The sequence below is a fragment of the Pezoporus flaviventris genome, unplaced genomic scaffold (genome assembly GCF_033815535.1).
Source record: "Pezoporus flaviventris isolate CSIRO_AGI_PZ_B2104156 unplaced genomic scaffold, CSIRO_AGI_Pfla_v1 ptg000071l, whole genome shotgun sequence".
Taxonomy (NCBI): domain Eukaryota; kingdom Metazoa; phylum Chordata; class Aves; order Psittaciformes; family Psittacidae; genus Pezoporus; species Pezoporus flaviventris.
In genome coordinates this window covers 1,752,126-1,763,299 of record NW_026892619.1, presented here as the reverse complement: position 1 = coordinate 1,763,299, position 11,174 = coordinate 1,752,126, and the positions used below count along the sequence as shown (strand labels likewise).

Genomic DNA, 11,174 nt, shown 5'->3' with positions numbered 1-11,174 from the left:
GACAAGCGGCTCGGTGCCGGTTGCGGCGCTCTGCTGCTCTGTGCTCCGGAGCTACGTCCCCGGGAGCGGCGGCGGCAGCGGCGGTGGCAGCTCCCGCTCCGCGCGGCTCCTTTAAGGGCAGGCGGGCGCTTGCGCCGGAGCCGGAAGCGCTGGCGGAGGCGGCCCAGGCCCTGTGGAGCCGGAGCGGCGCGGCCCCGTCATGAGCCGGCCGCCGGCCCTGCAGGCGCAGACCTGCGGCCCCTGGGAGATGAAGGAGCGCCTCGGCACCGGCGGCTTTGGGAACGTTATCCGCTGGCACAACAAGGTAGGCGGCGGCCGCTCCCCCTTCCCTTCCCCTTCCCGGCCCGGCGCCCGCCTTCAGCCGAGCCCGCCCTGTGTCCGCAGGAGACCGGCGAGCAGGTGGCCATCAAGCAGTGCCGGCAGGAGCTGAGCCCACGCAACCGCGACCGCTGGGCACTGGAGATCCAGATCATGAAGAGGTGAGGCGGGCGGCACCGCGGCCGGGCCCGGTGCCCCATCACCGCCGGGGCGGGCGGGCGCGGCCCTAACGGCGGCGGGAGGGGCCATCGGCCGCCTCTTCCGGGGGGGGGAGCCCGTTCGGTTCCGTTCCGTTCCGCTCCGGAGGGGGCCCGCGGTAAAGAACCGTGCGTTGCGTTTCCGGCCGCAGATCGGGCCGTGGGCTCCGTTCTGCGGCGTTTCTGAGCTGCTCGTGAAGCGCGGGCGTTAGGCCTGTCCGTTGAGGGTTGTTCTCTGGGTGCTGGGTTGGTTTTGGTGGATGCAGCGCTCTGGTCGTGGCTTGGGTCTTCCCTGGAGGCTGGTGATGGACTGTGCCACGCTCCGTTGCGAGGCATGCGCCTGTAGCTCTCAGGACCTTGAAGGAATGCTCTGCATGTGAAGCTAAAGGAGTTGGGATGAGTCTGGGTCCATGAAGGATGGATGAATCACAGACCTTCAGAATTCACAAGTTCTAAAAGGACTAAAGCCTTTGTAGGCTTGTGTGTGATGACCGTGAGCACGCGATGCTGCAGAGCTCTTGCGGAACACCTTTCGGGTGTTACCCTGGTTCCACTCACTGTGCACACTTGCCTCATTTCTGCTCCTCAGGCTGAACCATCCCAATGTGGTGGCTGCCCGTGATGTCCCTGAAGGGATGCAGAAGCTTGCACCAAATGACTTGCCATTGCTGGCCATGGAGTACTGCCAAGGCGGAGACCTCCGCAAGGTGAGCTCCCTTCGGTGCTGATGAAAAGCCACATCATCAGCTTCTCAGCTGATCCTAGGGTTTCTGTTGAAGCTTCCCTGTAAAACCTGTTTCCACATCTTGATGCTGCCTAATTCTTGCCATGGCAACAACAGGTTTTGGTGGGTTGGTTCTTGATACCAGGTTCTGCTTTTGAAAACAAGTGCTTTTGGAAGCTTTTTGTGTTTGCTTGGCTGCAAGTGACACTGTGACGACTTTGCACATAGAGCATGAGAGCATGTGTGAGCGATGTGGAACAGGGTGTATAGCCAAGACCTCTGTGGGCTGTACCCTTACAGAAAGTAATTAACTCTTATCTGCCATAGGAGGTTAATTCTGATCTTACTGGTTTTCTAACCTTCAGCATAATTTACTCCTAGATAAAACCCAGAGCTTAGAGCTGAGATTTGAGCTGATTCTGTTAGGCACAGGGGAAATGGCTGTAAAGGATGGAGCAAGTAGAAGCAAGTGGGGGTGACACTGGCTTCTTTCACCCACTTTGTTCTCCTCCTGTGTGCTTAGACCAAGGTCTGAAGCTGTAATTGCTATTGCTGACAGTGACAACCCCATAGAGTTTTGTGATTCTAGAGAGTTTCATTGCTGTTACTGGAACTTCTTGCATCTGTGAGAGTTTGTGGGACTGAAGTTCACTTGGGATACAGGAGGGAAAGACTATTCTGTGCTGTTTTCTTGCAGTACCTGAATCAGCTGGAGAATTGCTGTGGCTTGCGGGAAGAAGCTATTCTCATCTTGTTATCTGATATCGGTAAGTCGTAGCAATACCTTCAGTTGTCTCAAGTATGAAAGCCCTTTCAGTGCTGAATCCACTCTAAGTCTATTAAGCAGTGAGCTTAATGACTCCACCTTAGGCTTACCTCTAAAGAGTATACTTGTTTCCTGTCTTGCTCTGCAATTCTCCCTGTGGGAGAGCCAACCTTTGATTTTTTTTGTGTTCTTCCAAATGTAGAGATGGGTTTTCTTGGCCAGCCGAAATGCCACTTGGGATCTTCTGGGAGGCCGAACAGCTGAACACTGGCCAAGTGACTTTAGTTTACATTGCACATCAGATTTCACCCTTAGCTTAGCAGCTGACCGTCAGGCCTCTGGAGTGGGTTTCCATTAGCACTTGGGCAGCCACTACGTGGAATTTTAGACAGTTCTGGTGCCACTTGCCTGGTGCTGCCCAGATGCTTTTGGAGTGCAGTGTTTTGATCAAGCTGTGTTGTAATCTTACAGAGTAGCAGCCAAGGCAGAACTGGACAGGCACTAAGGCCTTAGAGAGAAGATAAAAAGTATATTTAGGGTAGGTGTATGCTTAGAAAGTGAGCTTCTGGCAAGAGGATAAATGTGCATTTGTCATTACTTTTACTGCAGGTGTGGCTGTTAGGCATCATCTCCCATCCTTTGTGCTCATTTGTATTCTGCTGCCTCATCCTTGTACTCTGTAGTGACCAGGAAATGATACCCAGAGAGCAAACTGTCTGTGTCCAGAGGTGTTTGACACTGATTTTTCCTCTTGCACTTGAAGTTCAGTTGTGTGTTGATGACACAAGATTTGACCCAAAAGCCATGCTTATACTAGGTAGAAATGAATCCTGACTGAGCTCATGCTAGGCACCTTTAGTTATACTCCTTAAAAGTGGCTTTTTCTGTCTCCCAGCTTCTGCTCTCAGGTACCTTCATGAGAACAGGATTATCCACAGAGACTTGAAACCAGAGAACATTGTGCTGCAGCAGGGAGAGCAAAGGGTAAGCAGGAACCAGGTGTCTCTGCCTGCACAGACAAGTTCTTTCTCTGCTGTATGGTGTGCTTTTAACAGGACTTCTCTCCAGTGTTTTTATTCTCTGTTGTGTGTTTCAGTTAATACACAAAATCATTGACCTTGGTTATGCTAAGGAGTTGGATCAGGGTAGCCTGTGCACATCCTTTGTTGGGACTCTACAGTACTTGGTAAGGAAGGAGTTAAGCCAGAAGAGCAGCTACTGTTTTGCAGTGGGATATTGTAAACTGTTACCAGGCTTTGGGCTGGGATGAGGTGCATTTGGGGTGCTGCAGCTAGCAAAGGTGAATGGGCTTTTTTGCTGACATTGGCTTTTCACAGGAAGCCTTAGGTGCCAATAACCTCTGCTTGTCCTGGGTGCATGGATCCCAAAGCTCATGAGAGACAAAGCATTCAGCACAGCCTTTCATCTGTTATACAAATGTTAATGAGGTCTTAAGGGATAGAGAGAGCTAAGAAATGGGTGGCTTTGTCTTATTTGTGTAAACTCTCTCAGGCTCCAGAGCTGCTGGAACAGCAGAAATACACGGTGACAGTGGATTACTGGAGCTTTGGCACACTGGCCTTCGAGTGCATTACAGGATTCCGGCCATTCCTACCCAACTGGCAGCCGGTGCAATGGTGAGTGAGCTGGGGCTGGGTGATAAGAGGGCATGCAATGGAACTGTCCTGTTTACAGGAACTAGAAATGTGGCCCCCATAGTATCCCTATGTTCCTTGCCTTTATAAAGGCTGACTCCCTTCACAGGAGTTTGACTTACCTAAGCAAGTTCAGCATTCCTGATCCTCACTCTTTGGGATCAGGACTGGCTTCTGCAGGGTAGGTAGCAGAAGCCAAAGTGGCATCTGTATTAGATCCGTTGAGAGGAGCTTTAAGAGCCTACTAACATGGAGGCTGGGAAAAGCAGGTGATTATAACATAAGAAGGATTACAACATAAGAAGGATGTAGACCTGTTGGAGGGCCACAAAGATGCTCAGAGGGCTGGAGCTCCTCCTACGGACACAGGCTGAAAGAGCTGGGCTTGTTCAGCCTGGAGAAGAGAGGGCTCCAGGGAGACCTTGTATCAGCTTCCAATACCTAAAGGGGGTCTACAGGAAATCTGGAGAGGGATTTTTTGCAAGGGCATGTAGTGATAGGACAACAGGGAATGGCTTTAATCTGAAAGAGGGGAGGTTTATAGATTAGGAGAAAATTCTTCCCTATGAGGGTGCTGAGGTGCTGGCAGAGGGTGCCCAGAGAAGCTGTGGCTGCCCCATCCCTGGCAGTGTTCAAGGCCAGGTTGGACACAGGGGCTTGGAGCAACCTGCTCTAGTGGAAGGTGTCCCTGCCCATGGCAGGGGATTGAATTAGATGATCTTTAAGGTCCCTTCCAACCCAGACTATTCTATGATGATTATTTCACCACTGTACTTGCTTGAATTCATCAGGCATACAAAAGTACGACAGAAGAGTGAGCTGGATATTGTCGTTTACGAAGACTTATCTGGAGAAGTCAAATTTTCTAGTAGTTTACCCTGCCCAAACAATCTAAACAGGTGAGCACTGGAAATCTGTTTTGCCACACTGGGATAAACTGTTTCTTCTGCAAAAGGTTTATATTATATGCCTTACTCTGTTAACCTGAGAATAAATTGGGTGCATGACACAATGCTTGTGTCCCTGGTCAGACTTGTGTAGTCGTGAGTGTATCTCTGCCTTCTAAACACTGCATTTATGATGGGTGGGGGGAGTTGTTCATCAGTCCTGCTGCGACAACCAGGCCATATAGTAACTACAAATGCACTTTCACCTCTTCTGATCTCCTTGTTTTGGTCCTTCAGTGTTTTGGCTGGGAGGCTGGAGAAATGGCTGCAACTCATGTTAATGTGGCACCCACGGCAGAGAGGTACAGATCCTACCTATGGACCCAATGGGTGTTTCAAAGCTTTGGATGACATTTTGAACTTGAAGGTGAGCAATGGGTCTGTGTAGCCTGAAAAGCTTTTCAAAGAGAAGTTGCCTGTAGCCCATGAGAGAGGAGGCTTAAATCATAGACCTAGGAGGAGGAGCAGCACGGAATTTGATTTAGCTATCTCCTGACAGATAGTGACAGACTGTTTTATCTTGCTTACCTGAGGACAGATATTCCCCGAGCTTGCTGGGAGTAACAAATAGCTTTTCTGCGTGCTTGCTTCTGAGATTGCATCTTCAGCCCTTCTCATGTCACACCACTCTTGTAGCTGCTTCACGTTTTGAACATGGTTACTGGAACTGTACACACCTACCCTGTGACAGAGGAGGAGACTCTGCAGAGTGTGAAGGCCAGGATCAAGTTAGATACGGGTATCCCAGAACAGGATCAGGAGCTACTGCAGGAAGCTGGACTTGCATTGTTCTCCCAGAAGCTGGCCACTAAACATACAGCTGATAGCAAGGTGAGTCTGGGTACTCCCTCCCTTTCTGCTGAGTGAATCAGCAGGCACTGCTCTGATGTTGGCAGCACTCCCTGGTACTCTAGCAGGCTTTTGTCACAGTAACCACCCAGACCAAATGCCACCCTCTTACCTTTGGTGTTCAGTCTTTGACTGAGGAGGACCATTGTGTTTATGGTGGTGCTGAGGTTTGCTTTTTCTGAAAGAACCTAGCTGGGTCGTTTGTCTTCTGCAGGTGAATGACACTGCAGCTGCAGACACAGACCTCCTCTTCCTCTTCGATAACCAGAAAGTTACCTACGAGGCTCAGGTTGCCTTGCGTCCTCATCCAGAAAGCGTTGACTGCATCCGTAAGGACTTTCTCTAGCATGAATGTGAGAGGTTCTCAGCCTCGAGAGGGTTGCCTGTGTTCTGTGGTGTGATTCATGTGCAAAGAGTAGCGGGAGCTTTTGCATATTGGGGCTGAAGAAGCAGTAAAATGGACTGGCATAGCATTCATCCAGTTTGTCACAGTAACTGAGGAAAGGAAGTGTTTCATTTCCCCAAAATATATGTAAGTATATATAAGATGTACTGGGGAAGCTGCATAGGGGTTAGCCAACTGTAGCCTTTTCAAGGTGTAGCATGCCCTTCAGGAGAGTGACGTTTTGGTTTGTTTTGTCATGGGATAACACTACTTCTGGGTTTCACGCTGATATGGATGTTTCTCCTCCTCCCTCTGTTTCCAGTTCAGGATCCAAAGAAGAATCTCCACTTTTTCCAGTTGAGGAAGGTATGGGGTCAGATCTGGCACACAATCCGGATGCTGAAGGAGGACTGTAACCGGCTTCAGCAGGGACAGCGAGCAGCCATGTACGGTGGCAGTTTCTCTACAGTACTTAAATCTCTGCCTTTGCTCCTGGGTGAAAGGGAAAGGCCAGGAATGGGACCCTGTTGCAATGGGGAAGACCATGAGTGGAGCCATTAATGGAAAGCTGAAAGTTTTGACCCCTGCACAGCTGCTTTTGTGCTCACTACTCCACTCTGAAGTATCTACTTTTGATATAAGGGGAAGTCTACACTTTTAGTTTCAGAAGGTAATAGGGCCTTCTCTTTGTCCATGTAGGATGAATCTGTTGCGTTACAATAGTACTCTCTCAAAGATGAAGAATTCCATGGCATCCCTTTCCCAGCAGCTGAAAGCAAAGCTGGACTTCTTTAAAACAAGCATTCAGATCGATCTGGAGAAGTATAAAGAGCAGATTGAATTTGGAATTAGTGAGTATAGCATCTGACAAACTTTTTATGCCTTTTATCCCCACAGAATAGCTACCTTTTTCCTGTATGAACCTGACAAAAGCAGTCACTTTTCTTTTATTCCTTTAGCTTCTGAGAAGCTGCTGTTTGCCTGGAAGGAGATGGAGCAAGCTGTGGAACTTTGTGGGAGGGTATGTTTTAAAATCTGTTTATCCTCTCTTTCTTTCTTGTCTTCCCTTAAATAGAAACTTCTTGTGTCTGGGCTGGTTCCAGATGTCATGTTGCCTTGGTTTAGGTGGCACCATATTTGTCCATTACCAGTACTTACACTCGCTGTGTTCGTAAGGCTTAGAGGAAAAGGGGAAGTCTTGGGGACTGTGAGAGGAGGCACGGCAACAGTTGCACTTGGCTGTCTGCTAACCCAGTCCTGGAGCCAGGATAGCTGAAAGAGGTGTGGAACAGGTTAAACTGAATGGGAAAGTGAACCATTAGAGGATTGAACACAAGGCTTGTAAGCATCAGCTTTGAGTTTTGAAAAGGCAATAATTTCCCTTTCTTGGTAGCATCCAAATCATCCAGCCTTCTGACACAAGAAAGTGTGACCCCTCTAAGTAGGGGCAAGGATGAGGAATGAGAAGTGACTAGTTGATACCTTATTCTTTTCCAGCACTTGGTCCTCCTCTGCTGGAAGGACGCAGAGGGCAGAATGACTGTCAGCAAGCAGCAGCTTCTGCATGGGAACGAGTTCCAAGTGAAAAGCCAGAATTTGGGGTGCCAGGAGCAGGAGTGGTTGTGTGCTGAGAGAAAAAGGGCAAAGCAATGATGAATGGGAGGTGTGTTTAGACATGCAAATGAGAAAGGAAGAGCCAGTGTGAGTGGTAATGTCTCTTAGGATAGAACTGTCCCGTTGCTTATGTTCCTCCCTGCTTTCAGGAGGATGATGTAGATCAGCTAGTGAAGAAGATGATGGCCCTGCAGACAGACATTGTGGACCTGCAGAGAAGCCCACTAGGTCGTAAACAAGGAGGAACACTGGAGGATTTGTGAGTTGAACTACCTTGAATTTCAGATGCACAAGTATTGCTAGCTAAGCTTACTCACTGCAAGACAATGAAAGTGCTGTCTCTTCAGCCCAAACTGGGGGGGACTGGGTGGACTTTGATGCTAGAAGACAGCTTTTGACTCCTTATGTGTTATCAGTCTGACAGGACAGACTGCTGTATAAGATTTGAACTCGAACTACTTTGTAATTTAGGTTCTAGAGAAAGTCCTATGTGTTCTTGTGCCTTTTTCTAGAGAAGAACAAGCCAGAGAGCTGTACCGGAGATTGAGAGAGAAGCCAAGAGGTAAAAGACATTTTATCTCAAAGTCAGCTTCCTTTGTGTGCATAGTAACTTTGGAGATGCAGTAATGAGCACTGAGAAAACTTCCTCTACATTGTAGCCTGCCTGTGTGCTGCCTGCACATGGACTCTACTGGACTCCCCCTTTTTTGGAGTCAAGAATTCAGTTTTAAATTAGGTCAGCCTTGCTTTCTTGGCAGCTTTTGAGCTCTTAACAACTCTGGAGCACTTCTCAGAGCAAGCTGTTGCTGCAAGCATATGGTGCTGCTTCTGTATAGGGAAGATGAGAGGCTGTTCCTTTGGGAACATTAGACCTTTTGGGTATTAGACCCAGCCTACCAACTGTTTCAGTCCTCATCATTCTGAAGAAGGTGGCTAAAATCCAGTGCAGTTCATCCCCCTCAAACTTGCATGCCCTGAACTTGGGATGTTTGAGGATTGAAGAAACAGTAGAAACAAACCACTAAGAATCTTCTCACTCTGTCCTATAAACCAACCTTTCTGTGTTACACTCTGACTCTCATTCTAGACCAGAGGACAAGCGGTGACAGCCAAGAAATAGTACGACTGCTCCTACAGGCAATCCAGAGCTTTGAAAAGAAAGTCCGAGTCATTTATGCTCAGCTGAGGTAAGCTTTGTAGAATCAGCTTTCATTGAGGGTTAAAAGCATTTTCAGCAAGAGGTTTTGTTCTAGAGGTTTAAAAAAGAGCATATGTACAGCTAATGAGATCTCAGTGTTACGGGAAAGAAGACGCTTCAGGAATGTTCCCCTAAAGCAGGGGCTCATTTGTGATCTGATTTTATTCTTGTGATAGTAAAACTGTAGTTTGCAAGCAGAAGGCACTGGAGTTGTTCCCCAGAGTGGAGAAGGTGATGAATCTGATGAATGAAGATGAGGAAACAGTTGTTCGGCTTCAGGAGAAACGCCAGAAAGAACTGTGGAACTTGCTGAAAATTGCTTGTGTAAGTGAAATAAAAGCTCCAGTTTCATTTGGTTTGTAGTACAGGTTATTGACATTAATAGTACCTTTAGTATGGTTCTTTTCTCTGTTATTTTGAGTTCATATTAAAGTCAGAGCTGCTGGAAGTCAGGGGTAATAATTGCAATGTGAATCTCCTGTCTTTTCTTCAGAGTAAAGTACGTGGTCCTGTTACTGGCAGTCCGGAGAGCATGAACACATCACGTCTTGGTAGTCCTAGTCACCTGCTACTGCAGGTCCCTTCTGGAACCTACAACTTACCAGAATCTGTCAGGAAAAGGTAAGGCAGCATGTTGCTCTGTAGTTGCTAATGCCAGCACTACAACGCTGGGGCTCCCCCTTTGTGTAATGACGCACAAGCTTTCTGTTCTTCACTGTGTTCAGCTTCCATTGTCAGCAGTCTTTTCTGCCTATAGCTGGGCTTCCCAGTCTTCATTTTATCTGGAATGGTTGGGCTCACTTGAAGTACACTGCCAACAGCAGTTGTTGGAGCATCATCATGTAAGGTGATGGTAGCCAAGCTGTATCATAAAGGAGACACTGCTATAACCAAGCATGTGTAGCTCTGGTTTGCAGTCACCATTTGGAACGACAGCCTTTGGTTTGTTGATTTATTTGTATGTTATCCTTTCTGGGCTCTTCTGTAACTTTCTAACAGTGACTCTGGATAGTAAGAACCCAACTCCAGCTTGGAAGATGCTTCCTTTCCCCTGCCCTGTATATCTGGGGATGCCACTGACTTTCCCAGTTGCAATATGAAATACTAGCTTATGGACTGACTGATAAAGGTTAATATTCAGCATACCTGCCAGAAAGGTTTCTTCAAGGTAGAGGCAGCATGTCTTCAAACAAAAATTCTATGGACAATAACTGTGTAATAATTGTCCCTTTCAGTGAGGAGCTACTGCTGGAATCACAGAAACTCTGTAGCCAACTAGAAAATGTGATGCATGACACAATGAAGGATCAGGAGCAGAGCTTCATGGTAACATATTTGATATTCTTCTGTAAATGGACTGGGGAAGCTCACAGTTTCACACTTGTAATAAGTAATACAGTAATAAATAATTGCTTGTAATAAGCAATACAGAAATAATTGCTTGTAATAAGTAATACAGCTAATAGAAATCTGTATGTGACTCTTGGACAAAGAGAAATAGTTATGGGAGATAGAAAGCACCCATTTCCCCACTTGAACTGACTGACATATTCCCTGCTTGCTGAGGAGGGGAGCCATGTGCTGGGCACCTGAGCTGTGACAAACACTTTAAAATGGGGCTGGTCTGGTGGTGGCAATACACTGGTGGGCAGGGATGCTTATTTAATGAAGCAGAATCTTAAAAAGAAAGTTAAATAATAGAGAAAATAAGCAGCTTAAGGGTTTCCTTTACAGCAGTCTCATGGTTCATCATGAAACTGTATTGACCAACTTGGTTACAGTAGAAATCTTTTAAATTACTTCCCTTTTATTCAGGAGCAATCTCAACTGTATTCAATGTTGTCCTTCTGTTTGTTCCTTTTAGGCTCTAGATTGGAGCTGGCTGCAGCTTCAGGTAGAAGAAATAAACAGTCCAGAACAAACCCAGATGTAAAATCACTTCAGCTGCCTTTTGAAGACATGCTGTTTCAGGAAGGCAACTGTGAAAAGCTGCTGCCTCTGAGAAGGGAAGTTCAAGTCCCTCCTACTTTCACCTGCTGCTTATGTGATACACATGGCCTAGCTTTTAGTAACCACCTCTTGGACCTTTTTTCCACAAAGACACAGTAGGAAATGCCTGTTCTAAGTGCTTGGAAAAGTTCTGAATCGTGCCTTAAGACAGCAGGTATTCTTACTCTTTGTCCTGATGTATCTTCCCTTAAGCATCACATGTGGTTGTTTTGCTGCCTTTTAGGCTTTCTGATGAACAACGGACACTGCGTGCAGTCAGCTTGCACAGTCACTGGTAGATGTCACCTTCCTAATATACTTGAACTGTGAACTTTATTTCTTAACTTTGCTGATTTGCACTTTTTTCCTTAAGTGTAATGGTTGTACTTACCTGGTAATTGTTTCCTATATGGGAACGAAAATGATCTAAAACATGTAAACTTTTGGTTTGCTCTTTTTGATACCCTCAATAACATTTTGATGAAAAAGCTGCTTTCACTGTGCAGGTTTCTAAACCATGAGTGGTGGAAAG

At 47.1% G+C, this 11,174-nt stretch overlaps 1 protein-coding gene across 1 annotated transcript; it reads left to right on the top strand.

Annotated features, from left to right (window-relative positions):
* The first annotated feature begins 155 nt into the window (after nucleotides 1–155).
* On the top strand, nucleotides 156–11,135 carry IKBKB (inhibitor of nuclear factor kappa B kinase subunit beta). Its single transcript, XM_061472463.1, has 21 exons — nucleotides 156–304; nucleotides 385–479; nucleotides 1,105–1,222; nucleotides 1,937–2,006; nucleotides 2,901–2,989; nucleotides 3,102–3,191; nucleotides 3,518–3,642; nucleotides 4,452–4,559; nucleotides 4,845–4,974; nucleotides 5,244–5,438; nucleotides 5,671–5,785; nucleotides 6,164–6,287; nucleotides 6,541–6,692; nucleotides 6,801–6,862; nucleotides 7,605–7,714; nucleotides 7,968–8,017; nucleotides 8,543–8,642; nucleotides 8,830–8,977; nucleotides 9,147–9,274; nucleotides 9,889–9,979; nucleotides 10,518–11,135. Exons 1-21 carry the CDS (start codon nucleotides 200–202, stop codon nucleotides 10,584–10,586), a joined length of 2,274 nt encoding a protein of 757 aa, XP_061328447.1. The 5' UTR covers nucleotides 156–199; the 3' UTR covers nucleotides 10,587–11,135.
* Nucleotides 11,136–11,174: the final 39 nt, after the last annotated feature.

Coding starts and splice junctions, on each gene's coding strand:
- IKBKB (XM_061472463.1), top strand. CDS start 200: ATGAGCCGGCCGCCGGCCCTGCAGGCGCAGACCTGCGGCCCCTGGGAG. Junction 4,560..4,844: donor TGCCCAAACAATCTAAACAG/GTGAGCACTGGA, acceptor TTGGTCCTTCAG/TGTTTTGGCTGGGAGGCTGG. Junction 6,288..6,540: donor CAGGGACAGCGAGCAGCCAT/GTACGGTGGCAG, acceptor TTGTCCATGTAG/GATGAATCTGTTGCGTTACA.